Genomic DNA, 27404 nt, shown 5'->3' with positions numbered 1-27404 from the left:
ATCATAAGAGAGATGGCCCTCACGTATTGGAATATTGCAGATCGTTGACATGCGACTTAGCAGCCCCCACGTCCAATAACAATACTTTGTTTCACCAGATATACCAATCATCCAATTTGCTATATATACCACCCAATCCAATCTCTCTTCATTCAACCCACCCTTGTGCTCTAAAGTCTTAATAATAAAGCTCCTGCTGCAAGTACTTTCCCTAAGTCCTAAGAAATGGCAAGCAGGCGGCTTATAATCCTCATTTCAACCCTCCTCATCCCACTGGCCTTCCCTTCCATAGCAGCCACTGAATATGACCCGAAAAAGCCTGAGGAAGCGCAGAAGAAAATCGACGTGGTGGTGGAAGGCATGATCTATTGCCAGAGCTGTGACCACTATGGAACATGGTCCTTGACTGATGCTGAGCCAATCCCTTCAGCTAAAGTCAGTGTCATCTGCAACAACCACAAAGACCAAGTCAGCTTCTACAAGGCTTTTGTCACAGACTGTTTGTGCAAATAATCTCACGGGAGAATATTCGCCCAATATTCCTTCGTCTTCTCCGCCTCTCTTTCTCCCTGCAAAACAGATCGGAGTAAAAGGACCACACCCGGGGGGTGTTGGCCAAAGGCCCTCCGATGCCTAAGTTAGGTAGGGTAATTCAAGGAAAACCGGGTGGCCGGAGCCGTGTGTGGTGGCCGGAGCCTTGTGTGAGAGAGAGAAAGAGAGGGGGTGGCTAGAGTTCTTGAGAGATAACTTCTGTAGAGTTTTTGTAAGAGTTTAGGCGTACCTCATCCTTGTGCGCAACCAGGTATTTATAGTGGCCTTGGAGAGGTTAGTGAGGTTGGTGTGGTTGGTGGGGTTGGTGTGGTTGGTGGGGTTGGTGCATTTAGGGATTATGGATTTAACCAAACCCCTAATTAAATTGGGGATCAAGTAACCCCCAATTTGATTAGGTAATTCCCAATTAGGTTAGGTAACTCCTAATTAGGTCAAATAATTCCCAAATTGATTGGCCTAATTATTTGACCTAGGGTTTTGATTTAATTAGGTTCCCACAAATGTCCCCCAGCTTCTGCGTGGCGCGTAGTGGCATGTAGGAGATGTAAATTATCCGTTGGGCTGTCCAGCTGTAACTGGGCTTCCTTCGTGGACTTGGGCTTCCGAGTAGAGGAGGTGTTTGACTTGTGAACTGCTTGAGTAACCAGCCTATGTTTTGATTGCACGTCATCCTTTAGAGATTTGTGAGTACCAGGGTCCCCCTTGAAGGACTCCGGGCATGCACTGCATATCCCGTAGGATGATTCCTCTTAGGAAGTTGGCGAGCACCGGGGTCCCCCTTGAGAGACTCCAGGTGTGTTCTGCACATCCCGTAGGATGATTCCCCTTAGGAAGTTGGCGAGCACCAGGGTCCCCCTTGAGGGACTCCGGGGGTGTTCTGCACATCCCGTAGGATCCCGTAGGATGATTCCCCTTAGGAAGTTGGCGAGGACCAGGGTCCCCCTTAAGGGACTCCGGGTGTGTTCTGCACATCCCGTAGGATGATTCCCCTTAGGAAGTTGGCGAGCACCAGGGTCCCCCTTGAGGGACTCCGGGTGTGTTCTGCACATCCCGTAGGATGATTTCCCTTAGGAAGTTGGCGAGCACCAGGGTCCCCCTTGAGGGACTCCGGGTGTGTTCTGCACATCCCCTAAGATGACTCCCCTTAGGAAGTTGGCAAGGACCAGGGTCCCCCTTGAGAGACTCCGGGTGTGTTCTGCTCATCCCGTATGATGATTCCCCTTAGGAAGTTGGCCAACACCAGGGTCCCCCTTGAGAGACTCCGGGTGTATTCTGCACATCCCGTAGGATGCCTTGGTCGTCGCCCTGCGTCTCCCGTAGGACGCTACTTATGGGCAACTACATGATTATCCTGCCTCCCTTAGGAAATGGATAGGAACCTGGATATTTCCCGCAGGAAGCATGGAGACCTCCTTTTAAGAAATTCCTGGCGCACCCTGCGTCTCCCTTAGGACGCTTTTTTAGCGGGCTACGTCTCCAAACGGACGCGTTTTGTCGTTACCCTGCGTCTCCCTTAGGACGCTCCTTATGGGCAACTGTGTGACTATCCTGCCTCCCTTAGGAAACGGATAGGAACCTGGATATTTCCCGCAGGAAGCATGGCGACCCCCTTTTAAGAAACTCCTGGCGCACCCTGCGTCTCCCTTAGGACGCTTTTTTAGCGGGCTGCGTCTCCAAACGGACGCTTTTAGTCGTCGCCCTGCGTCTCCCTTAGGACGCTCCTTATGGGCAACTGTGTGACTATCCTGCCTCCCTTAGAAAACGGATAGGAACCTGGATATCTCCCTTAGGAAATTCCTGGCGTACCCTGCGTCTCCCGAAGGACGCTGCTTATGGGCAAATGTTGTGTTTTGTGGGCAGCCAAACCGGCAGATGATGTTTTTCCTGATGAATCGCTCCACATCGGCTTCTTTAGTAGAGGATAGAGTTTCGGCCTCGATCCATTTAGTAAAGTAGTCGGTGGCGACGATCATCATTTCTTTCTTGGCGGGCGCTGGTGGCAAGGGACCCACTAGGTCGATGGCCCATGGCATAAACAGCCATGGACTATTTTGCGGATGATAGACTTCGGTAGGCAGGTTAGGGATCGGCTTGTATCGCTGACAGCGATCACACTTCTTGACATATTCAGCGGAGTCGTGACGCATGGTAGGCCAGAAGTAGCCTATGTTTAGAGCTTTCTGGGCGAGTGACCTGCCCCCAGAGTGGTTGCCACACTCGCCGTCGTGGATTTTGCAGAGAACCTCAAGTGTTTGAGGGTACTTTATGCAGGTGAGATGAGGGCTGGAGTATGATCTGAGGATGAGCTTGTTGCCGTGCATGTAGTATCTCGCGGCCTTCTGCTGGATCTTTCTAGCTTCGGACTTCTCCGTTGGCAGGTTTCCATTCGTCAAATAGTCGATGATGGGGTCTTGCCAACTGGGGTCCTCGTCAATCTGCATGGTATCGATTAGCTCTGTTTCTTCAATGCTTGGTCGGTCAAGGTGTTCGACCGGGATGGAGCGTCTGAACTGGGTATCCAGCGCTGATCCTAGGCTTGCCAGTGCGTCTGCATGAACGTTCTCTGCCCGGGGCACTTGTTGGATGGTGAAGGTGGGAAATGCCTTTAACAGCTCTTGGACTTTGTCAAGGTACAAGATCATCCTTGGGTGCTTTGCCATGTATTCACCTGAGGCTTGATTCGTGATCAATTATGAGTCTGAGTAGATGGCTAGCTTTTTGATTGCGAGCTCTTTTGCCAAGCGTAGGCCGACGAGCAACACCTCGTATTCTGCCTCGTTGTTCGAGGCTAGGAAGCCAAGCGTAATAGCTTGCTCCAACAGGGTTCCATCCGGAGTGGTGATGACGACCCCTGCTCCAGCTCCTTTTTGATTCGACGCTCCGTCTACGCGCAACTGCCACATGTCTCTGGGTTGGCTAGGTTCTGCGGAGGTCTCGTCTGCTTCTGAACTTTCCTTCTTTTGGTTGACCAACTTCTCCTTTTCGACTGACGGGGTGAATTCTACGACGAAGTCTGCTAAAGCCTGGGCTTTTATTGCAGTTTTTGGCCGGTAGAGGAGGTCATATTGGCTTAGCTCTATAGCCCACTTCATGAGTCGCTGAGAAGCATCAGGGCTGTGGAGGATTGATCTCAAAGGAAAGTCGGTCATGACGATGACTCGATGAGCTTGGTAGTAGGGTCGCAGCTTTCTCCCAGAAACTACAAGAGCCAAAATAAGTTTCTCCAACTTCGGGTAGCGAGTTTCTGCATTGAGGAGAGCTTTTGACGTGTAGAATACCGGATGTTGGGCCCCCAGCTCTTCTCGGATGAGAGCTGAACTGATAGCTGAGTTGGACACTGCCAGGTATACAAACAAGTCCTCACCAGGGACTGGCTTTGAGAGCAGAGGAGGTGAGGTGAGGTAAGTCTTCAGACTCTGGAAAGCTACTTCGCACTCCTCGTCCCATTTGTCTCTTTGTCCTTTCTTCAAAGCTTTGAAGAATGGTCTGCACTTGTCAGTTGATCTCGAGAGGAATCGGTTGAGGGCCGCTGCTCTGCCCGTCAGACTTTGTATTTCCTTCACCGTGGAGGGCGATTTCATCTCGAGAATGGCTTTGATTTGACGTGGGTGTGCCTCGATACCTTGTTGCGTGACTAGGTATCCTAAGAATCGGCCGGAGGATACACCAAACGTGCATTTACTTGGATTCAACTTCATGCGATACTGGCGGAGCAAACTGAATGACTCAGCAAGATTTCCAATGTGATCTGCACGTTTTGGGGCTTTGACCAGCATGTCATCCACGTAGACCTCCATAGTTTTGCCGATCTGTTCCTTGAAGATTTTATTTACAAGCCTTTGATAGGTTGCTCCGGCGTTCTTCAGCCCAAAGGGCATGACCTTGTAGCAGTAGGTACCTCTCTCGATGATGAAAGAAGTTTTCGCCTTGTCATCCTCGTGCATCAGGATTTGGTTATAGCCGGAGTAGGCGTCCATGAAGCTGAGCAGCTGATTGCCAGAAGTGGAAACCACGAGTTGGTCGATTCTCGGCAATGGGAAGTTGTCTTTAGGGCATGCCTTGTTGAGGTCTGTGTAGTCGATGCAAACTCTCCATTTGCCCTTTTCTTGTTTTGCCACCAAGACAATGTTGGCAAGCCATTCTGAGTAGGAGACCTCTTCGATGAAGCCGGCAGCTAGGAGTTTGTCAATCTCGGCTTCGATGATAGCGACTCGCTCGGGTGCGAAGTTGCGTCTCTTCTGCGCCACTGGCTTGCACGCGGGGTTGACGTGGAGTCGATGACATATGATTTTTGGGTCGATGCCAGGCATGTCTGATGGCGACCATGCGAACATGTCTGTTGCTCTGGAGGAGTGTGGTAAGCTCCACCTTCTCTTCTGGGCTTAAGCGCGAGCCGATCCGCGCTTTCTTGTCTGGCTGGTCAGGATCCAAGAGTATTAACTCGACGTCCTCCTCGGGTTTCCATCCTTCTTCCGGAAAGGCCTCTGGACGGATTTCCTCGGCTTGGTCCTGACGCTTTGATTGCTATAAGATAGCAAGATTCGGTTGCTCAACCTCCTCCAGATCCGCCTGGCTCACAGGGAGAAACTGTGCTTGTTTGCCTTTCTTCAGCCCTTGGGCGGAACATTTCCTCGCCATTGCTTGATCGCTGTTGATTTGGCCGACACCTCCCCCAGGGATTGGGTACCGAATTTTCTGATGCGTGGCGGAGGTGATGGCATTGATCTTGCCAATCCATGGTCTGCCTAGGATGCCGTTGTAGGGTGAGACCTCATTGATGACCATGAATGTTTGCAAGCTGACCACAGGTGGGGAGTAGACGTCGAGGTCTATTGTGCCCACGGTAACCGTTGTTGCACCATTAAAGCCAGTCAGCGATCTAGCTAACTTGTTGATCTTTGTCTCCAAGCCCATCTGTTGGATGACCGCCAGTTGTAGGATATTGGCTGCGCTGCCTTCATCTGCATGGATTCGGTCGACCATGGCCTGAGCGATTTGAATGCTGATGACAAGGGCGTCGTTATGCGGCGTGTCGAGGCCGATCAGATCTTTCTTTTGGAAGCCGATCATAGGATCGTCTCCTGCTAGTGGAAGGTCAGTCGAGACTTGGGATATCACAGTGGCCTGTTTGATCTTCTTCTTCTTTTCCTTGCTGGTCAGCCCAGACTCCTCGGAGTCGGCTAGGATTGTGTTAATCCTTATGACCTTCTGAGGCGGCTCCTTAGCGGTGTCTCGATCTTCAATCCGTTGGATGGCCTGCTTCGCAACAAATTCAGTGCAGTGGCCTTCTCTCACGAGTTCTTCAAGATGCGCTTTCCACGCGAAGCAGTTGTTCGTCGTGTGTCCGTGCGTTCCATGGAAGGCACAGTATTTGCTAGTGTCCCTCTTGTCCGGATCTCCCTTCAAGGGCGGTGGTCTTCTTACCCAAGGTTTGTTCTTCACTTGGGCTAAGATTTGATGTATGGGGATGGTGAACTTGGTGTAGTTCTCTCCTGCCGTAGCCTCCCCTTGTGAGTGCGACCTGCGCTTGTCTTTGTTTCGGTTGTTAAATCCGTCGCCTTTTTGGCCTGCCCGCTTAGTTGGCTGATCTTCCTGCTTTGTAGACTTCTTTGCGGCGATTCGATCGTCGTCCCAGAGCGCGTAGCGTTCCGCAGTCGCGTAGACCTCTGCCAGAGTCTGGCTGGGAGTGATAGTCAGCTCGCGGTACAAGTCGTGCTTAGCTGGAAGACCTTTCTTGAAAGCGGAGGACGCGATTCGGTCGTCACATCCTACAATGTTCGCCTTTTCTGCCTTGAATCTCTTGATGTAATCTCGAAGGGATTCGTCAGACTTCTTGCGCAGGTTGTACAGGTGGTCAGGGTTCTTCTTGATTGTCCGGTAAGAGGTGTATTCTTTGGTGAAGACGTAAGCTAGCTCTTTGAAGCTGCTGATCGACCTGGATGGTAGGGTGTGGAACCAGTCTTGGGCTGCCCCTCGCAAGGTTATCGTAAATACTTTGCACATTAGCGCGTCGTCAGCCTGGTGGAGGATCATAACACTTTTGAAGTGTTTTAAGTGGCTCTCGGGATCAGAATCCCCTTTGAAGTGTATGAATGAGGGTGTCGAGAATCGCTTCGGGTGAGCGGCCTGCTCGATATCGAGGGTGAAAGGCGTAGAGCTCACCTGGTCCATCTCCTTACGTAGTGAATCCTCGAAGTTTCCTCCGGTCTTCAAGTCTCGAAGTCGGTCATTCACGAGCTTCTCAACGTCTTCTGCGCACATTGCTGGTTGGTTAAGTTGGCGACCTCCACGATATTGACTGACTTCCTCGTTGTCCTCCGAGGGCCGACCTTCTCGCCTGGGCTGCCTAGTTGGAGTGTTGGTGGACTGCGCCTGCGAGAGATTCTCTGTAGCTTGTCGACGAGAATTAGTTCTTCGAGAGTGAGTAACAGAGCGTCTTTCCTCATGGTCCTCATTGTGAGGGTTGTCCAACTGGCCTCCCTGGGGGCCTAGCCTTTCGAGAGCGCTTCTCTGTGAGTTGACAGCTGAGCGCCTTTCTTCGCGATCCTCGTTGCGATGGTTGTTTAGCTGACTTCCTTGGGGGCCTAGCCTTTGATGTACATTTCCCTGCGGGCCCAAGCGGGCACGGACGTCGAGTCGTCTGCCGGCGCGTTCGTCCATCCTTCTCTCCTCGCCCGGTTGTCCAAGGCCAAGGTTTTGAGCAAAGCCTATTTGGTTGATGAGCTGCCTCATTAGATCGCTTTGGTCGTCCATTCTCTGAGCTAGCTGGTCAACTCTTAGATTAAGGTCTGCTTGACTTCGTGGATCGGGAGGAGAGAAGTGTGCGGAGCCCAACTGCACACGGGCTAGGTTTTCACTGAAGGTGTATGCAGGAGCGTGCGTCGCGCGTGGAGGCAATGGAGGGAATGCTTGGAGTTGTTCCAAGACCGGCCCTAGGTCGGCGGTGGTAACGAGTCCACCTTGATTGAAAGTTCCACCATGTTCGGCGGCGGTGGTGAGAGGTGGCGGTGCCACCATGTCGATCGCGGGATCGCGGGTGGAGTGGCTTTGGGTCGTCGCGGATCTAGCCATCGCGGCGGCTTTGCCTCTCGTGTTCATGCTTCCAACCATGGTTGTTTGGAAGGCTTCGGCGGATTGGAAAATAGGAGGAACGGATTCCTTGAGCACGCGTTGAGTATAACTCGCGCTCTCAATGAAAGCACCAATTTGTTTGTGCAAATAATCTCACGGGAGAATATTCGCCCAATATTCCTTCGTCTTCTCCGCCTCTCTTTCTCCCTGCAAAACAGATCGGAGTAAAAGGACCACACCCGGGGGGTGTTGGCCAAAGGCCCTCCGATGCCTAAGTTAGGTAGGGTAATTCAAGGAAAACCGGGTGGCCGGAGCCGTGTGTGGTGGCCGGAGCCTTGTGTGAGAGAGAGAAAGAGAGGGGGTGGCTAGAGTTCTTGAGAGATAACTTCTGTAGAGTTTTTGTAAGAGTTTAGGCGTACCTCATCCTTGTGCGCAACCAGGTATTTATAGTGGCCTTGGAGAGGTTAGTGAGGTTGGTGTGGTTGGTGGGGTTGGTGTGGTTGGTGGGGTTGGTGCATTTAGGGATTATGGATTTAACCAAACCCCTAATTAAATTGGGGATCAAGTAACCCCCAATTTGATTAGGTAATTCCCAATTAGGTTAGGTAACTCCTAATTAGGTCAAATAATTCCCAAATTGATTGGCCTAATTATTTGACCTAGGGTTTTGATTTAATTAGGTTCCCACACAGACCTTAAAGGCTACTTCTATGCTCAGCTTGAAGGCTTCAAAATGGCGCATTCTATATTGGACCATCCACTCCATGGGTGCCATGTGAAGCTAGTTTCTTCTCCTCTTGCCAATTGCAGTGACCTCAGTAATGTCAATAACGGTCTCTATGGTGCCCCTCTTCGTTCCGAAAACAAGAGATTGTTGGGTAGGAATTATGAGGCAGTTATATATGCTGCAGGGCCTTTGGCTTTCCGTCCTTCTCATTGCTCCAATACTCACTCTTGATTTGGCACACCAGCTATTCCCTGATTAATTGTCCTCCTAAATTTCAACCGAATTTGCTACTTTCTTTCTTTTTTTCAAAATTTTATTTTCTAAATGTAACTGTATTGGCATTGCAGCAGTTGTTTTGTTTCTTGAATAAATTGGTTTGTACTGCAGAGTGACGAAATGACATGTTTCATTTGCCCATTTCTTTTCTATGCTTTTGACAGTGAAAGTAAATAGGGGACAAACTTAATGGCACTGTAGGCATAATTCAGCTTCGACTTAAATTGGAAACTAAGATACCAAAAGTACACAGAAACAAAAAGAAAAGGCACAAACCTGTTTATGCTGAGATTTCCAAATTTCAAATACAAGGGTTAAATGGGGAACACAACTCAATACATTTTACAACAACAAATCCGAAAATCTGCATTACACACATAGCAGTTGAAAATTGAAATTGTTCCTAAAAGTCCAAGGGCATTCCAAACATCTTATTGATCTCATCCATGGCCTCCTTTGTTGTTACAGTGGCCTCAAACAAATCAGCATCTCTTGATCTTCGTGGTAAATCTGGCATTTTCTTCTCTTGTTTATGGTCCAAGTTATCATCAGGAAGTATAGAAAAGACACCAAAATCATTTTTTCTATCTATTCCTTTGTCCTGCTTCTTCACTCTCCTCTTCCTTACAAACTCCATTGGCTTCCCAAACATGTTATTGATATCATCCATGGCTTCCTTTAAGTTGATTGTGGGGTCTACTAAACCATGGTGGCAAACATTTTCCACCTGTGGCTCATCCGAAATGGTAGACCCAACAAACCTACAAACCATGGTATCCTCTCTAAACCTTGGTTGAGATGAGCCTCCAACATCCAAATCACCAGAGCTTTCACCTGGAAGATATTTTGGATTTGGAAACACAAAAACATTTCCATGTGAAGCAGGTGAGGTAGAATCTTCTGTCGAATTTTGGACATCACTCTGATCAGGGCTATCTTTATTATCATCAATGAAAATGTTTAAAGGTTCTTGGCGAGACTGCTGGGTAACAGTTCTCCTATGCTGCAGCACTGGCAAACTCAACTCTTCCGTTTTATCTTCTGATTTGCCTCTATTATCCAAGTTTTCATCAACAAATACCTTGAATTCGTTGCCCAGATTATCGTCCCTCCTTTGACATTGGCGTGATTTTCTACTAACTGGAGCTGTCTCTAAAGGCTCTCGAAACATGTTATTTATGGCGCTCATGGCCTCTTTCATGTTTATTGTAGGATCCACCAATCCATGGTGACATGCATCTTCTGCTTCAGACTTTCCAACAATGGCGGTGTCTACAAACTTCGCCACAACTGTATCATCACTGCCAAACATCCTGGATTCATCTGACCCTATTTTAGCAGTCACTTGATGCTTACTTATATTTGCATCATGCTCAGGTTCTATAGGCCTGGCCCCAGTCCTGCACGCATTTTCTTTGTTCCTTTCTCCACTTGGAGGGATACTCCTATCTGACAAAGGCCTTTTTGTTGTTCTCTTTTCCTGGCACCGTAGAACATTGTTCTAGGGTTATAGTCTGACCAACAGAAGCTAAAATTGCTATACAAGTGAAAAAAGAGGGAAGGAAACTACCTGGTTTTGGTGTCTCCTGTGTCTCTCCAGGCGACGAAGGAACTGCTCATACGATTTCTCTAACTCTCCAATGGGCTCTGCAAGCCTGTTCAACAGTTTGTAAGAAGTAAATACAACAGCCGTTCAAGTTTCAGAGACATACATACCACTTTAACCTTTGAAGTAGCTATTGCAATGGGAGGAACAAATAGTCCATTTCAAACCATTAGCATCAAAGAAAGCAACTCGTTTGATAAAAGCGGCAACTAATACATGTTAAACCGATTGGGAAAATGAAATGTGTTCTATCTCAATTATAAAGCACTTTAGCTCAAGGATCAACTAGACTTCTGAAAATTCAAGTTACTGTCATTTATAGGCCAAATGTCTGACGTCTAGTATAAATTTGAATTACAAATTGGCATCCAAGCTGCAAATTAGCTAAACAACTTAACCAATGCTACAAAATAGAAGGAAAAGCCAGTATGGCTTTATTTCTTTCAGACACTGAGAGCATCATAATACACTCAATAAACAAAATGCTGAATACTTACTTTTGCACTCCCAAGTGGTACATCTTTTCAGCCTCTTCAAATTTCTTGTTCTTTTCATAGTAGAGAGCATATGCCTGATAGAATAAAGAGTGCTTTGTCCCAATTTGGTTAGCCTCCATTGTTCTCAACAATGCTCTCGGATCATCTACAAAATCCATCTACTCCACAAAAACAAACAAAAAAGAAACAATGTAAAAACCGAATCTTTACCCAACTCCACTGGACTGATCCTTGTGCAATTATTGCATAAAATTCCAAAACCATCCTCCCTCAATTTTCTCACTGACCAAACAGTAACAAAGAAATGAAGAAAAATCTACACGTCCCAGAAACCAATCATCACAAAGAAAGGGGACAGATAAGTTACCAACTTTAACCAAACTCGAATGTAGCGTAAGTCATTTCGATATCGCCGATCGGACTCGAAAGTCTGTGCGCATTTCTGCAAGAAGCGAGGCAGCTTCTCCTTTAGAGTGTGAGGTGGGAGTGAGTCGTTCATTCTTCTAATCCCTCTGCAACCACATTATATAAGCAAAAGGTTAAAGAATACAATCTCAAATGATGGGGATGAAGAGATGCGGGTGATAAGGGTACCTTAGCCAAGGGAGAAGAGGGTCTTTGCCGGAATAGGCTTTGATTTCTGCGATTAACGATGTGAAGAGATCGTTGTTGGCCATGGATGCTGGTAATGTTGGTGGTGGTGGTGGTGGAGCCGGAGGAGGAGGAGGAGGGAGGTTTTATTTGAATTTGAATTAAGGAGCCCTTTCACCCAAGGTCCCAGAAAACGACCCGGGAAAGCCCAGCCTAGCCCATAAATCATTCAATGATCTGAGCCCTTTTGGGCTTTAGTCTGAAACTTTTTCTATTTTCTATTCTCTATTTTCTTGTAGTAACTAGAAAATCAAAATTGCTTTACAAATCCTAAACTCTAAAATAACAAAATATGAGAAGTATAAATTTAAAACTTAATAGTAATTGTAATCTCTATGACAATTTTTAATATGTATTAGATATGCATGAAAAAGAGTATCATCACATTTACAATAAAATTACATTGCTTATTGAAAAGAAAAAAAAGGCTTCCAAGGCGCGAAAGAAAAAAGGCTTCGAGGGCCCAAGATAAACAGAGTAGGCCTCACACAATCACTACACACTGCAGCAGCAACTGTTGAGTGGCCTTCAAAATTCAACAGCACCGCCGCTCGTTTCACCCATTCCCACCCCTCTCTCCCCCAATGGCAAACTCAGACTCCGAAAACCAAAACCCTAACAACGACCACGACGATCAACGTCCCTCTAATGTCACCGTCGACGACGAACCCGAACCCGACGAAGTCGATGACGACGAAGACGACGAAGGCGAAGACGAAGACGACCAAGAGCCATCTCTGCCACGAAATCCCCTCTCCGAGGAGGCACGGTTGCGTGCGGAGAAGTACAAACTGGAGAACCTGGTCCACCGGATGTCGACCGAGCGAGTCGATCTGAGGGTCCACGATGTTCTGATCAAGGGCAACACGAAGACTAAGGAGCACTTGATCGAGGCCGAATTGGAGGGGATTAAGAAGGCTACCACCATGCAAGAGCTGCTCGAGGCCGCTGGGATTGCCAATGCGAAGCTTCAGCGGCTGGAGATATTTGATTCGGTTCGGATCACTCTTGATTCAGGCCCGCCGGAGCTTCCTGGAACTGCCAATGTAATTGTGGAGGTCGTTGAGACCAAGAGCCCGATTTCCGGAGAAATCGGTGCTTACACGAAGCCGGCGGTACGCTTTTTATTTGGGTGTATTCGTATATATACGTTTTGTTTTGCTGAATTGGTGACATTAGGGTTTAGTACGTGGAATTGCTATAGGACTGTCTGGTTGCTGAGGAATTGGTCAAAACGAAAATGTGGATGGTATTCTAGATGAACACAAGTATATGCATGTATTTATTATACTTTCATGGACTTCTTAAACAGGCTTAGCTTACTTTAGGACTGTGAATAGCAAACTCTGATTATAGAGTTCAAATGTGAATTCAAATATGCATGGTGTAATTATTTGCACAAATAGGAGTGAACGAGATGGCGTATGTGTAAAATTTATCTCACATATCCACAAATATAGCGGTAAACATAATTGTGTCTATACTCCCAGTTAGTCGTTTTTAAGGCTCATGATATTGTTTTATCAGGAGGTGCATTTTTAGTGATGAATGCACATATGGAAGCTAAGATGCCAAATATGTTCTGTTCTCTTGTTTTTAAATGCGAACATATGTATGTATTAACCATGCTATCCCTCATATGACTTACAGAGTTGTATAATATTTTTGTAGGCTAGGTCTTGGACAGCTGAAGGATCAGTTAAGTTCAAAAATCTGCTTGGATATGGGGATTTGTGGGATGGTTCTTTGGCATATGGTCCCAGCCAAACATCGGAGTTAAGTGCCGGTGTGTTTTTGCCCAGATTCAAAGGTTTTTTAACTCCTGTGACGGCACGCGCGTTCCTGCTTTCCCAAGATTGGCTGGAGTTCTCTTCTTATAAAGAGCGCATGTTGGGGCTCTCTCTTGGCTTATTTTCATCCAAGCACCATGATTTGGTATACAATCTTGGTTGGCGTACTCTGGCAGATCCATCACAAATGGCCTCTAGGTCAATAAGAAGGCAGCTCGGTCATGGCTTACTTTCATCTATCAAGTACACATTTAAGATTGACAGAAGAAATTCCACTTTGAGGCCAACTCAAGGTTATTCATTTGTTTCTTCTAGTCACATTGGTGGCATTTCACCCGATCATCGGAGTATGCGGTTCTTGCGGCAGGTTTAGTACACATTCTCTGCTTTCTTTTGGTTCTCTGTTGACTATCAAGCAACTAGCTGCCTGCATTTGAATTGCAATTGATTTTGTATTTTTGTTCATGGAATTCATGTGGTCAAATTGTTAAAAAAATGTTATAATTTCTTTTATCATGTTGGGATTCTACTGTTGTTTAGTCTCTCATATGACTCTGGCAAGTTTAATTTCTCTTTAAGCCTAAAAGATGAAGGTAAAAGGGAAAGAAAATATATGTATGTTCATGTTAAATGCTCTTGATTGTACTTCATATATCCCCTGTGCTTAGGAGATCTATAAATATTATAAATCATAATTTCATTATTAGATTATCATTAAGTATAAAATGTTTCCCGGGATTGTGATTAAGTACTGAGATGTTTCTGATATTTCCTGTCTGGACTGGCTCTTCTATTTCATATTCTTGAGTGATAACCATTACTGTAGTCCTATTTTTCTAGTAGGCCATCTCAGAAGCCCCTGTTGTGGACTTAACACATTATGCTTTGTTGTGCAAATTACCGATAATTTTTAGAAGATTCAAATAAGATGATCTATTGTTATGGCTATATGTGGATTTTGTAAAGAACCAACTTAAGGATTGTCCTATTTCCACTTTTTTTCTTCTCCTATTATGATTATTAACTTTCTTCTCTTATTGTTTGCTACAGGAGTTTGATCTTCGTTTTGCCGTCCCATTTGGATTTTATCATGCTGCACTTAACTTCGGGATCTCCGCAGGAGTAATTTTTCCATGGGGGACTGGATTCTTGAACAAGCCCTCATCCCTTCCAGAGCGGTTCTTCTTGGGTGGTGATTTCTCTCCAGTTTGCACTGTGGGTGGCCCTACGACAGTGTGGGGATTCAAGACAAGGGGACTAGGACCTACTGAACCAAGAAGGCATGTCACTGATAATTCCACTGATGAGAATTCAGAATCGTCTGGAAGAGATTCTATTGGAGGAGATCTTGCTGTTTCTGCGTTTGCAGACATTTCATTTGATCTTCCACTTCGCTGGTTAAAAGAACATGGGGTCCATGGACATATTTTCGCAGGTGCCGGGAATCTCGCAAAATTGACTGAGAACGAGTTCCGGAACTTTTCTGTCCCGAAGTTCCTTCAGTCATTTCGAAGTTCTGTAGGAGCTGGGGTTGTTATCCCTACAAAATTCTTCCGCCTTGAGGTTAGTTATATAAACTTATTTTTAAACAAAAAACAAGGTTTGGGCTGTAAATCTGATTTTTTTTGGGAGAAGAAGGGTTGGGAGGTGTAGCAATCAAATTTTCCATTAACTGATCTTCTATTGTGCTGGGGTAATTACGATAGGGGTGGGTAATTATGAATCAGGAATGCTTTTGAAATATTTGGAAGTGGTTATGATTAAATGGTCTGTTCTTGCGTGAGCCGCACAAGTTAACTCCATAAAAGTGAGAAATGTGCATGTGCCTGTCTTCATGTGTGTGCTTGCTATTTTGACCCGAGTTCATGTGTATGTGTTTGGTTCTTGTTTTTCATTTGGTTGCCTAGTTATCCGATCCCTATGGTCTTAGGTTTTAACAAGCTTGATTTTTGTTGTCAGTGCAACTACTACTATATACTGAAGCAATTTGAGCATGACCGTGGGAAGACTGGCTTTCGCTTTAGCATCTCAGCTCCATCATAGAATCTGGGATTCTATTTTTCTTATGATATTTAATGTTCGGCTAAACTTGAGGTGACACAAAGCATGTCGTTTCAGGTATCTGAGGTTTTTTTTTCTTCCGGATTGACAGCTCCACTTGTTTGCTTAGAATATGAGTTGAGACAGCTTTACAATATTCCTTTGTACTTCCAACTTAAAACTAAAATTTCAGGAAGCATGCTGCTTTATGCTGCGTATATGGAGGAAATAACATGAGATTTCAGGTGCTGGAATATATATTGGCTGCATTTGATTAAGACAGTTAGAACATCATGGAATCGCCTGATATTCCAACAAATTTTTTTCATACAATTTATTTCTTGCCCTGTACGTTGATCCTTATCTTGCCAAAGTATGTTGAATATATTCCCCGTTGAGATCTTCTATTGCTCGTCACTTGAACATACGGAAGTAATTTTTGTTTTGGTTTTTCAATTTTGATGCTTTTTGTTGTTTTACTTCTTGAATAATAGGTTACATATTTTAAGTATCTCATATCAGTAGTGATTAGAGATCCATTGCTCTGATCACAATGGCAGCACCTTGGGTTACTTCGGCACAGCCCAGCATCCACAAATCCCAAACACAGCGCATCTTTGTTCACTTGCACCATTGAATTTGCTACAAACACACTCTCTAGTACACTCTCACTCTGCAACACAAAATCAATGGAAGGCACAGCCGATGTGGATTGAGTTGAAGCATACTCTGAAGGTGCTACAGATGCCACCCTAGGAATTTGATAGGAAGAGCAAGGGAGGAGAGGGGTGGCGCAGGTTTGAGATAGAGACAGAGGGTTGAAAAATTCTTTAATTTTCTTTTTTAAGACTTTTCTAATTTTATTTTAAAAGATAAAAGTTAAGTAAGTCCAACTGTAATAAAGTAATTAATTTCTCCACATATTGCCTCACATGAAAAGGAGACTTAACATACCTTGAGATTAAACTATTATTAGGTTCGATGTTATTTCTTTCCTTTTAATGCAGGCATGCGTTACATAATAATATACTCAACATGCCCAATTAATTAAAGAATAAGTCTTTTTGCAAAATTAGAATAAATAAATAATATGTTTAGTTTTTATTTTGATTTTTACACAAGTAATATTGGGAGTAGGCATGATTTTCGAGTGCATGAGTAATGGCTTTTAACCAAACCCCTTACGAATGGGATTAGTCATGTGGTCCATTGTGAGTTTTGACACATATAATACAGCTCAGTTATTGCATGTCATGATTTGATAATATGAGGGGAATGTCGAATTCCACCAAAAAACTCATAATATGTATAAAATATGAAAATTGAGGGCAGTTGCGAATTTTATATATTCTTGCGACTCTTCGTTGAATTATTTTCTTTTCTTTTTCAAATTTGAAAGAGCCATCGACTGAGAGCAGAATTATGGTCATCAGAATAGTATAATAATAACTATTATTATCAGATTGACTTGAGTTTTTGATGGCATGGCATGGCATATTGCCATATAAATAATTATACAAGATGATGATGAATGGATGATTTTTATTATTGAATTTAGGTAGATGAGAAAAAGACATACAGCCTCATCTCCAACCAAATAGATCCGCATAAATAGTATCAAGAGTTCTTTTTGGTGGTTATCCCTATAAAATTCAATACCGTGATCGAAAATATATAAATTCAGGTTGATATATCTGATTTATATTCTTTTTTCTGGCTTTGATTAGATGTATAGGAGCAAGAAGATGGAAGACCCCGATCAAATTTATACAGAGAGAGATACCAGAACCATCGTCATTAACACCGCCTGGAAGACAACAATATGAAGATCCAGTGGGATATGTAAACCAATCCACCTTGTATTAATTATCTCGTTATCCAAGAAATCAATTAAGCTCTATGTCTGATGAGTTGCAATTTGTTGAAATGTGAAGCCTTTTAAAGATTTTCAGTGGAGTTGGTTCTTTCAGCCTAAAACAGTTTGCCAAGATTGTGATGTGAGTGATCTTTTTCCTTTGGTGCCTAGTTGGTGCTACTGGAGTTTTTTCTTTTGCCAAGTTCATGTGTCCTGATTATTAAACTATTTTCATTTTTTTTTGTCTTTTATTAATTATTTAACTGTGGAATAGGTGATTTGGAGAGAGTGCAATTGCCACCATTTTTTTTTTTTTGAGGACTTTTCTTATTGAGAGAGGCGATAGTATACTAAACTCGCACACACACGGATAGTAGGATTTGAACCCAGGACCTTACCTGAGGGAATAAATACTCCAAAATACTACATTAGTGGGTCCTTTGCACAATTGCCATTCTTTAGTGAAGAGAAATAATTTATTTTTCTTGCCCTGCTACCTGAGTGATGATGTCACGTTCTAAGGAGAAATATATGGTTACACTTATGGACACGTGTCAATTGTTGAGAAGGGTGGTAAGCATACACCTTGGGTTAAAGTGGTGAGCAAAAATGCTAACTTTTGTAAGGCAATATTTTTGCTCACCACTTTAACTCAAGGTGTATGCTAACCACCCTTCTTAATACTTGACATGTGTCCATGGGCATAACCATGGTTAACTTTTTTACTTTGATTTATATAACTATAGTTACACTTATGGACACGTGTCAAGTATTGAGGTATACCTTGGGTTAAAGTGGTGAGTAAAAATGCTCTCATTTTGTAACGTGCTAGGATATTGTTTCCTTAAGTAAATGGGATATTGTTTTTGATATTTTTGGGAAAGGCTTATACATATAAATGAAACTTTAATTTGAGGAAATACACACGTTCGATCACTTACGTTGTCCCCCCTCAGCTCACACTAGCCTTGGACTTTTTGCTCTTCTAACGTAAGCTCTAAGGCTTCACCCTCATTTGAAGAAATATGACTATAATGAGCACAAATACTAAACATCAAATACTCTTTCTTTGTTTATGTTGCTGACCCACGTTAAGCTACAATTAGATGCAATTGATCATCATCAAGATAATGTTTCAAACAATAACAACAACAAAAAAATCTATATGTTGGATCAAAATTAGAAAGGAAAAAATAGAAAGAGAACAAAAGAAATAATTTTAATTAAAAAAAAAAGTGGGATAGCTGACCTCTACTCATTAAGAAGGACATGCTAATCTTTTTTTTTTAACAATAAAGAAATGATATAACTCTGTAAGTCGTTTAGGGAATAATGAAGTAAGCGCTTGTTCCACTTCATGCATTGTCTACAAAAAGTATTTCAACTCATTTCATCTATCATCCTTAACAAGGATTCTTTCAAGCACAAATTTGCATTGGAGCTTACACAATCTTCTCCCGGGACTTTTTTGAACATAATTTCGAAAACTACGCTACACTTCATTATCATTAATACTTAAGTGCTCAAGATCCGAATTGTACTATTCAAAGTACCACCCCAATTCAACAAATATATGAATAATATTCCTATAAAAGGGGTACATGTTAACAATGTTAGAAATATGTATAAAGAAGATAAATTTGTATATAAGAGGGGAAGAAAAACAAATACAATAAATTTGCATACCCAACTCCGATTGATCCACTGCTATAATATATAAGTACTTGTGAGGGGCAAGCCAAGGCAAACACTAGGCCTTACTCTGCCCACAAAATCATGGGAGAGAACCAAGGCCTGAATCAATCCAATTGCAAAATAATTAATTATTTTAATTCACAGAACATAAATAATTCGAAAAAGCATTAGGACTGTACATGACTCATGCATCATGTCGATATGGTAAGTTTTCTGAAGCGGAGGGTTTAGATAAAAAATAAAAAGGGATTTCCACAAATAAGCCCCTTTTAACATGACATTTTATTTAAAAACTCTTAGAAAACCTATTTGGAGAGAAAAACCCTTCACTACCTACTGGTCATTTTCTAATTGCTTATTTTGTGTTAATTTTAATTAAAAAAATACTGCAGTTTCTTTTCTATCTTACACACGTGTAACAAACGCACTTATGAGTAATTTATAGTTGTACGATTTGTTTAAAGTTGTCAAGTTATATGCGTGAATGAGTATGTTGCTGAACAAAATACATCAGAATTCGTGCAAATGGTTTTCGAAGTTATTACTGAAAAAGAAAAGATTGAGATAAATATGAATTTTATTTGGCATATACGCATGAGAGTGTTATATCCATACTATTGCAAGCATGATTTATGTTACGAGTGTAGATAATAATATTGGAAATGATGTTTTTGTATTCACTTAATGAATAATATAATGAGTAGTACAAAGTTTATATACAAAGTTGATGATGCTAATTAGAGTAAGCAGATGTGTGATTGAATATAAAATCAATCAGAGTTAATATACAAAGTTAACCTAAAGATAAATTAAGAAAGGAAACCTTTGGTTGATTATGAGGTGTAGACAATGGAGCCGCTGGAAAAGCCTTATTTGGTAACGGTAAGATTGCTGGAGATGAGACATTAATTTGCATTGACTGCGGTGATTCCCTTATAACGAGAACTCTAACTGGACATTGCTTCGCCTTCTAAATATTTGCTTACTTGTGAGAGCAAAATTTACTCATATGTTGAAGGTAGGCTCCACTTTGCCACATCACCTAGTCATATTGGTGGGTAAATTGGCCACATGTATAGAATTACAAAAATACCCATGCAATGTTAGCAATTTTAACAGGCTTTTGGATGGAGTTGACGGTGGATGGCAAAGTGAAACATAAAACATCGGTCAAAGGGGCAATGTGGGTTACTTTAACTTTCAGAGGCAATGTGAGATTTAACCATAGTATCAAGGATTAGTTAATGTTTGCTGATTAAGAAATTGCTAAAGATAGCATTTAATGACTAATGAATAATATATAACAACGAGTTTCGTATTAGGTGTGTATGCTAATTTTGCAGCCGCCTCCAAGGGCCCATGATGAATGTTAGAGAGAAGCCAGCCTCGTATAGTTTTAGCCATCTGGGAGGTATACTAACTTGTATTTCGTTTCACCTTTTTTAGGACGCCTATACTGTTATGATGATGATGGGAGTGAGAATATGCATCTTAGTTGCCCAAGCACTTGAATATTCCACTCTCAAAGCTTATGATATAGACTAGCACTTATAGTGATGAATTCTTCTTCGCCAAGTTCCTATCTACTCGTATATATCTTTGAATGCAACAGGCGTGATGAATCTAATCGGACCGTTGATGCCTAAATACTTGGTTCCTTTATGTTGAGTTAGATATAGAAATTGTGCTTCAATTACGACCCCATAGATTTGATATAGTAAAAGCTAAAGACTGAAGAAATAATAGCAATTCTCCATGTGAGCCTCAAGTACAAGATAAGAAATATAATTGCAGCTGCTCAAACCAGTAATGGGTTCAACAAAAAATTATTAATAAACAAGTCAATGTATACATGGCTTGACTACTGAGATTAATTATTAAGATGAACTAGAGCTAATTTAGTAGAGTCCACTAAAGGGTGGCGTAATCCAAAATGGTGTTGGCATGCCCTTTTCCCAACAACTTGGAGGGCAATGTTGGGCAATGGTTCTATCCTCTAAGTTGAAGATGCCCATGTCACATGCTATGTACGCATTTTGTCGAAAATTGATGGAATCATCTGTAAAGTATATGCAGTTTGGTTGACACCCACGAAACTTGGAAGCCAAAACTGATACAGAGTAATTGTCCCCAACGAAGAGAGCCTCATCTCCAAGGCTTTCGAGCTCAACATACTCCCCAATTTCATACCATTCGCATTCTTCATCGTTGAATGGTGGTACCTTGAAAACCATAAAGTGCGTGGTGATGTACTCCCCGCGGGACGAGGACGAGGACGAGCCATCTTCTTTCTTCAATTCACAAAATCTTACAACATGTAACAGGTCCCCTTTGGTTGATTTCACAACATATGGTGGACAAAAGGGATGGCGTTTGAACATATTATAATAAGGTTGTGCTGGAAAACGTGTGCGTGAGCAGTCAAATTCCTCCTCTAACAAATTAAGGTCGAACGAGTGAATCAACCCACGAAGGTGATCAGCTGCATAGACGAGGCCTTTGTAAAAAATAGCGTCATAAAACTGAAATAATGCATTTCGATGGTTGCGCCAAATACTTCGTCCTTCTTCAGTGAATCTTGCTCCCGTGTAAAAAATATGGAAGTCACCAGGGAAGAATGCTATAACCGCATAACTGTCCGGATTCAAAGCTGGATCAGCGGACAACATAACCTTTGTGCGGGTCTCGACTTGCCTCCCGGAGGACAGGGCGAATAGGATATCTTCTGATTCCAAGGGAGGGAGACTGATGTTGGACGGCGGCACTGCTTTGCTACTGCTGAAAGGGTTCGAGAGAGTTATAATGACTTGGTGGTATCCATAACGGCCTCCATTATAATGATAATACCAATCTACAATGGCCAACCAACCATATCCAGGGGAACAGCAGTGCCTATTATACATAGGGTTATATATATGTGTAAATTTGGTTTTAGGCATTGGTTCTGGGAATTCAATACCCTGAATATTCTTGTAGATTTTTCCTTCACAATCACTATAGACTAGTGTTTGATTAGACTTTGCCAATTGGGTTGGGATCAGCAGCATGGGAGACCAGCGCTGAGTTGAACGATTGTAGTCTTTCGCAAGACAAGACCATTCTTTGCAAACGGCAGCAAATCGCACATGGTCGATGAGTTCCATCAACTTATCAAGCACCAAAAACACAACGAGCAGAGGAAGGCTTGCCCATTCTGGATCAAAATCAGAACCACAACCGCTCACTATTATATCTCTAACATTAGCACCACCATCACCCATGTTGATCTGCTTGACTTCAAATTTCTTAAACTCACAATCTGTTTGCATATAGTTTTAGTTTTATAGGGTCAAAACCCTAATCTATTTTGGAAGATAAATAATAAAAGAAAATATTTTCCTAAGTAGATAATTATCTTGATATATTATGACAAACGGAGTAATTATAGTGTAGAAAGATTTATCAGAAGGAAAAAAAAGAGGAAAGTTTAAATCGATTTTGTTGTAAATAATTAGTTGTGGAGCCCACATGTTCCCTAGGCTTTGCCGATAAAAGGGTTCATCCCTTCATTGTTCAATACACATAGAAATGAGAATAAGAAACTCAGTTTCTCTACTTTCTCTCTCTCTCTCAATTTCCTCTCCAAATTCTCCAGTTTTATAACACGTTATCAGCACGATTTCGTTCAAACAATACCAGCTGAGTTTTATGATGAAACCCAGTCAGAAAAACGCTTTGTTGTAAGCCTTCCAATTCCAAAGAAAGAAACAGTGAAAAACAGAGAGAGATGCGAAGCTATGGATTAGCAATCTCAGGAAGCGATTCCTGCTTCTACATCCCCACAACCCACAAACCAATTTCATTTTCAATATTAAGATTATTGGCATGCTTCCACGAGTTCTCCCTCGACCTGTCCATCTTGCTGCAGCAGATCCACGGGAGCAAGATGTGGCGACGTAGAGGAGGTCGTTCCTCTGCTCCAAAACCAGTGCTCGCGGAGCACAACGAAATCGTTCATGGATCCCCTAGACGACGATCTCAGGCGCGAGGTCCGCTCAGCCGCAGGTCAGCCGCGGGTCCACCATCCTCGCCGCCTCAGCTCCATGGCGACGGGGAAACCCCATGTACTTAGCAGGCTTCCATGCCCGTCACAAGCTCCTGAACTTGCTGCAAAAGCCGAGGGTTTTTCAGTGCCAAACCCTCGTCCACAACTCCACCATGCACCTCGCTCTCAACCCACTGCGCTGGCGGCCTAGTTGCAGCACTTGAGCCCTGGCGAGAAGGCCACAAAGTCGTGGTCTCTGAGCATGGAGACCAAGTGGGAAGCACATGGGTCTCCACTCCGAAGGTAGAATCCGACCCACTTGGACTGCACCTGGATCGGACCACGGTCCATTCGAGCATGCACCAGTCAATCCGGATGAACCTCCCGAGAGAGTCCATGGGTTTCAAGGACTACCCATTTGTGGCCAAAGAAGAAGACGAAAAAAAAAAAAAAAAAAAAAAGGTGGGAAAGCAAATTTAACTGGCAGAGAAAGAGAAGAATAATGGAGGTGCGTATTTTGGGAGAATAGTAAGGCACAGAGTGGAGGTGCCAGAGCAGCAGCGTAACTCATTGTTCGGGCGACAGCTTCCCACCCAGCGCACTTGCTTAAAGAAAAAGTTTTAAGTGCGCATGCGTGAACCACTAAATTATGATAATTATTAATATTATTACTATTGCTTGCAATCTCACATGGAGGCCACGCCAAAAGACCAAGCAAAATAAAAGGCAGAGGGGAATGTGTCGCTTTGCTTGGACTTTGATTGCAAAATTGGTCAGAAGAGAACAGACAGAAAGGATAAGCTTCCTTTCATCTTTTCAATTATTTCATTATTATTCTTAAAAGCCAATAATGGAGGTGGGAGGTGGAGCCAATGAGCTCAGTCAAGCAAACCCACCGAAAGGATAAGCTTCCTCTCATCTTTTCAATTATTTCATTATTATTCTTTATTATTTAAATTGAATATTAAGATGCAGGTCTATAGTGCAGGTACATAATCATATTATTTTAATATTATATCATTATTAAAGGTGTGCAGGGATACAGCAAAGCCGATCGGCCAATATCATAGCGTTATCCCCACTACTGTGATATCATGTCATTGTCAAAAGACAATCACTCGTCTCTGCTTTTTACGTCATGGATGGGCATGTAAGTAAACTGCTAATTTGAAATTCAATTAATATTTGAAATGTGTGTGTTAGCTTTATTTAAACTGAATGCCCACCATCCTGCAACAATGAAAGGAATCTTCAGCGTAGGCAGGTACAATTATACTTACAGCTATAGAAAATGCCTGTTTCTGTTTAAGTCCAAATAAAAATAATATATATACATTTATATAGGTGGATTATGGATGTATATCAATTATTGATGCTGTAAGTATATGTAAGGCAATATTTATTTAAAGTATGGTGTGGGTTTATCGTCCATACCAGTAATTTACTTATCAGTAATTTATTTTATGGATTAATTGTGCTGTATGATGAGTTTTTACAGTATACAGATCAGAACAAGAAGTTCCTTGATCCTCGTCATACAATTACATCAGGACTTGAAGATCCTTGATGATGATATTAATATGAGAGCTGACAGTCTCTCCTGTACTATATTTATAGACATGTGATCGGACTTAAGAGTCCTTGATCCCTGACATGTGAATAAGGACCTGGGTTCCTTAATGATGAAACAGTACCGTATTGGTTAATAGTGCCATACACATGGATGATAACTGTACTGACAGATGTACTGTACACATGAATAGTACTGGATATGAATAATACTATTCACATGAATAGTGACGTATGCATAAATATTAACCATTTTGGGTGAACCGTCACTATATACAAAAGGGAACCTGCAGTTCCTTAAACTCATGGATGAGCAATTAAATGAGATGCCAGAAGTTCCTCAAAATATGGACAATTATGTAAGGACTTCAAGTCCCGAAATATGTACAGAAAGTTGTAAACATGTCCATTTGAAAAGGGCAAATAAATTCTGAGTTTGCGCCCAGGCCACAAGTTCCAGGCTACCATGCGTTGAAATATGAAATTTGGAGAATCGATGTGGTTATTTGAACCTATAAGGCACAAGGTTCAAAACCGTCATTTTAAAAAGACGTAAAAACCACAAGTGCAAGTTTAAGAATGTGCGCAATTATTATTACAGGAACATACAACAGATAGATTTTTCCACCTGCAATGAAGGTGCAGGCCCTGTAAAATCTATACAATTACATTATGTTCTGGAAGCCTCTGAAGGATGAGTACGGCGCCTCTTAAGCTTAGCCATGAGCTTCTCGTGGTCTCCCAAAATTCTTTCATTGGAGACCTGCAGCATGTCTAGCCTTCTCAGTGTATCAACAGAGTATGAACTCACCAGTTTCAACAAGGCATTATTCTCTCCTTTAAGTTTCTCAACCTCCTGTTGAGACTCATGAAGCATTCTTTGGAGAGACGAATTTTCAGTAGCTAACCTCTCAACCTCGTTTGCTCTGGCACGCAAACGATCTGCCATGTTAGAAACAGAAACAGCACTCTGAATGCTGAAAGCCATTGAGTCATTAATAGCCTCTTCCTCTGATCTCCCTGTCAACAACATTTCATCCATTGGAGTAATGAAATTCCTAGCTACTGTGACAGCAGTAGCATCATTCATCATCACAGAATCATTAACTGTGAGATGACGATTTTTGGATACAAAGGATGGACGCCAAACTTCGGCGTCACTGGTTGTTGTGGGAGCATCATTTAAATTGAAATAATTTGGGCAGGAAGAAGAGGAAGCCATTTTAAAGAAGGTTTCGAAGAAAGGCTCAGGAAAACTAAAGTTTCAGAAAATGAAGGAAGTTAAGGTTGAAACGCAGTTGCTCCAATCAAGGTTTGCAAAGGCAATATCTATAAGAGGAAATATGGCTACTGTTTTTCAGGATCCCAATATCTTCTCGGATCCCCATATTTCTCCTTTTCTTTCCTAGAGTCCAAAACTTCACGTGGCCTCTAATAATGCCTGTCGGCACTTTCGGCGTTTTCAAGCATTATTTTCAAAGCCGATCTTGCTTTACGGATTTCACGGAGCTACTTTTTCAAAAGCATCCCGGGAATCTCGCAATTTTTCTATGGTTAATTTGAAATTCACCGGTTCTACCTATTCATTATATTTGTGTATAAATGTGTTACTAATGAAATTTTCTTTGCAGAAGACATCCAGTTTACTCCATATCTAGTTATGCGATATTTACTTGTTTTTCTTATCAGTGAGCACTTAATGTGCCCGAGAAGCAAGACTATCTCTGATCATCCATTCAGGAAGCAAGACTATCCCTGATCATGTTTCTGCAAGATCAGGGAATTGTAGAGGCGGCCTTATGCTCTAATCTCCTGAGGTCCTTCTAAACTAGGGGATATGAGAGCTTATTGTCTGCTTCCACCAGCTTCCTTCCTTGATTGCTTACCTTACCTTGCAATCAATATCACAATCTTTGTATCTTTTCTTTCTTTTTATAACTCTCTGTTCATAAGAGATTTTATTTCTTTAGAATGAACATCTGAAGAATGAATCCATGCAGTGATCCTAACTCTGAGAGTTATTTGTTTTTGACAGAGAAAAGAATTGTGATTTTTGCTCTTGCAGGATATAACAAGACCATCAAGCGCTACATTATATTTACTGGGCTGATATGAGCTTGAATGATACTTGAGAAAAGTTTCTCCCACCTAAGGATGTAAGCAATACTTGTGTTATTTTATGCTTATATACCTATTTGATATTTTATCTTGAAAGGTAACCAAATGGGGAGATAAGTCCGTTCCAAAAGAATGACTTCTATGTATCCATGAATTATCAATGCAAATTTTACAGATTGCAAGTTGGATACATTGATAATACACTGCACAGATTAAAAGTCCCATAAGAACATAACATGGGTATAGCAGTGATCAATATGATGCACGCCTGTTGCGTAGCAAATGATGTGGATTGAAGTCCCAAATGGACAATCCTTTGACATGTCAATGTTGATATTATGCACGCCTAATGCGTAGCAAATTATATGGGTTAAAGTCCCATTAAATGGGTTAAAGTCCCAGAAATTAATTGACATGTATGTATTAATCTGTGGCATGCCTGCAGCATGACAGATATATGGGTTCTAAATGTTCCAACTCTCTAAATAGAGATTATTCACGCCCTACTGTAAAATAACGCTCCATTGGAGGTTATAATCCACATTCTCACATAATAAAAGCCCCCTGAAGTGGCTTGGGTACCCAAAAGCAAAGAAATGCTTATAATTGATGCATGCGCATGCACATGAGAATGGTGTGATCATGAATTGATGAATGACAATTTTTGGTTTTGGAATAGCTACTCAAATCATCAATGGGCTTGTGTTGATTGGAACCACGTTCAATTATTAAATGTCGACAATATCATTGGCCAAAATGGAAAGAGGTAATTCCATTATAGATGAGAATGAACGTGAAAGAACAAACCCACAGTACGAACCCCAAAATTTGTTAATACTGAATTTATACTTGGGTGTTCGGAATACAAGGGAATATCCCTATTTTGTATGACACACTGTTTCTGGCAGAAACAAAGAATGTTGGGTTTTCTCC

General features: G+C 42.4%; 4 protein-coding genes across 7 annotated transcripts; 2 read left to right on the top strand and 2 right to left on the bottom strand.

The window, feature by feature from the left end:
* Positions 177-8764, top strand: LOC18785661 (non-classical arabinogalactan protein 30). Of its 2 annotated transcripts, none has more exons than XM_020556628.1 (2): positions 177-491; positions 8311-8764. In XM_020556628.1, exons 1-2 carry the CDS (start codon positions 226-228, stop codon positions 8579-8581), a joined length of 537 nt encoding a protein of 178 aa, XP_020412217.1. In that variant the 5' UTR covers positions 177-225; the 3' UTR covers positions 8582-8764. The 2 variants fall into 2 exon arrangements, with proteins under 2 accessions (XP_020412217.1, XP_007221143.2); XM_007221081.2 differs by having other exon boundaries at positions 177-498; positions 8318-8764.
* LOC18785534 (probable inactive serine/threonine-protein kinase bub1) lies at positions 8859-11608 on the bottom strand. Its single transcript, XM_020556513.1, has 5 exons — positions 11324-11608; positions 11097-11241; positions 10730-10887; positions 10197-10281; positions 8859-10106 (listed from the first exon to the last, which is right to left on the bottom strand). Exons 1-5 carry the CDS (start codon positions 11404-11406, stop codon positions 9030-9032), a joined length of 1548 nt encoding a protein of 515 aa, XP_020412102.1. The 5' UTR covers positions 11407-11608; the 3' UTR covers positions 8859-9029.
* Positions 11775-16143, top strand: LOC18785854 (sorting and assembly machinery component 50 homolog B). 3 transcript variants are annotated; one of them, XR_002270258.1, is made up of 5 exons: positions 11775-12495; positions 13052-13537; positions 14221-14733; positions 15130-15288; positions 15771-16143. XR_002270258.1 is itself a non-coding variant. In XM_007218920.2 (4 exons), the coding sequence occupies exons 1-4, from the start codon at positions 11965-11967 to the stop codon at positions 15211-15213; spliced, it is 1614 nt and encodes a 537-aa protein (XP_007218982.1). In that variant the 5' UTR covers positions 11776-11964; the 3' UTR covers positions 15214-15666. The 3 variants fall into 3 exon arrangements, 1 of the variants encoding a protein (XP_007218982.1); XR_002270257.1 differs by lacking the exon at positions 15771-16143 and adding an exon at positions 15404-15666 and having other exon boundaries at positions 11776-12495; XM_007218920.2 differs by lacking the exon at positions 15771-16143 and having other exon boundaries at positions 11776-12495; positions 15130-15666.
* On the bottom strand, positions 20571-22020 carry LOC18787600 (probable F-box protein At1g65740). Its single transcript, XM_007219243.2, has one exon. The coding sequence runs from the start codon at positions 22018-22020 to the stop codon at positions 20659-20661; it is 1362 nt and encodes a 453-aa protein (XP_007219305.1). The 3' UTR covers positions 20571-20658.

The sequence above is a fragment of the Prunus persica genome, chromosome G2 (assembly GCF_000346465.2).
Source record: "Prunus persica cultivar Lovell chromosome G2, Prunus_persica_NCBIv2, whole genome shotgun sequence".
Taxonomy (NCBI): domain Eukaryota; kingdom Viridiplantae; phylum Streptophyta; class Magnoliopsida; order Rosales; family Rosaceae; genus Prunus; species Prunus persica.
Note: the sequence above shows the minus strand (reverse complement) of the source record. Positions and strands in the feature narration are given on the sequence as shown.

What these genes read in the sequence shown, in the direction of transcription:
- LOC18785661 (XM_020556628.1), top strand. Translation starts at nt 226, where the DNA reads ATGGCAAGCAGGCGGCTTATAATCCTCATTTCAACCCTCCTCATCCCA. An exon ending in AGCTTCTACAAGGCTTTTGT is followed by an intron (nt 492 to 8,310) that starts CACAGACTGTTT and finishes ATTAGGTTCCCA; the next exon opens with CACAGACCTTAAAGGCTACT.
- LOC18785534 (XM_020556513.1), bottom strand. Translation starts at nt 11,406, where the DNA reads ATGGCCAACAACGATCTCTTCACATCGTTAATCGCAGAAATCAAAGCC. An exon ending in TTCGAGTTTGGTTAAAGTTG is followed by an intron (nt 10,888 to 11,096) that starts GTAACTTATCTG and finishes TTTGTGGAGTAG; the next exon opens with ATGGATTTTGTAGATGATCC. An exon ending in ACAGGAGACACCAAAACCAG is followed by an intron (nt 10,107 to 10,196) that starts GTAGTTTCCTTC and finishes CTACGGTGCCAG; the next exon opens with GAAAAGAGAACAACAAAAAG.
- LOC18785854 (XM_007218920.2), top strand. Translation starts at nt 11,965, where the DNA reads ATGGCAAACTCAGACTCCGAAAACCAAAACCCTAACAACGACCACGAC. An exon ending in GTGCTTACACGAAGCCGGCG is followed by an intron (nt 12,496 to 13,051) that starts GTACGCTTTTTA and finishes ATATTTTTGTAG; the next exon opens with GCTAGGTCTTGGACAGCTGA. An exon ending in GTATGCGGTTCTTGCGGCAG is followed by an intron (nt 13,538 to 14,220) that starts GTTTAGTACACA and finishes TGTTTGCTACAG; the next exon opens with GAGTTTGATCTTCGTTTTGC.
- LOC18787600 (XM_007219243.2), bottom strand. Translation starts at nt 22,020, where the DNA reads ATGGGTGATGGTGGTGCTAATGTTAGAGATATAATAGTGAGCGGTTGT.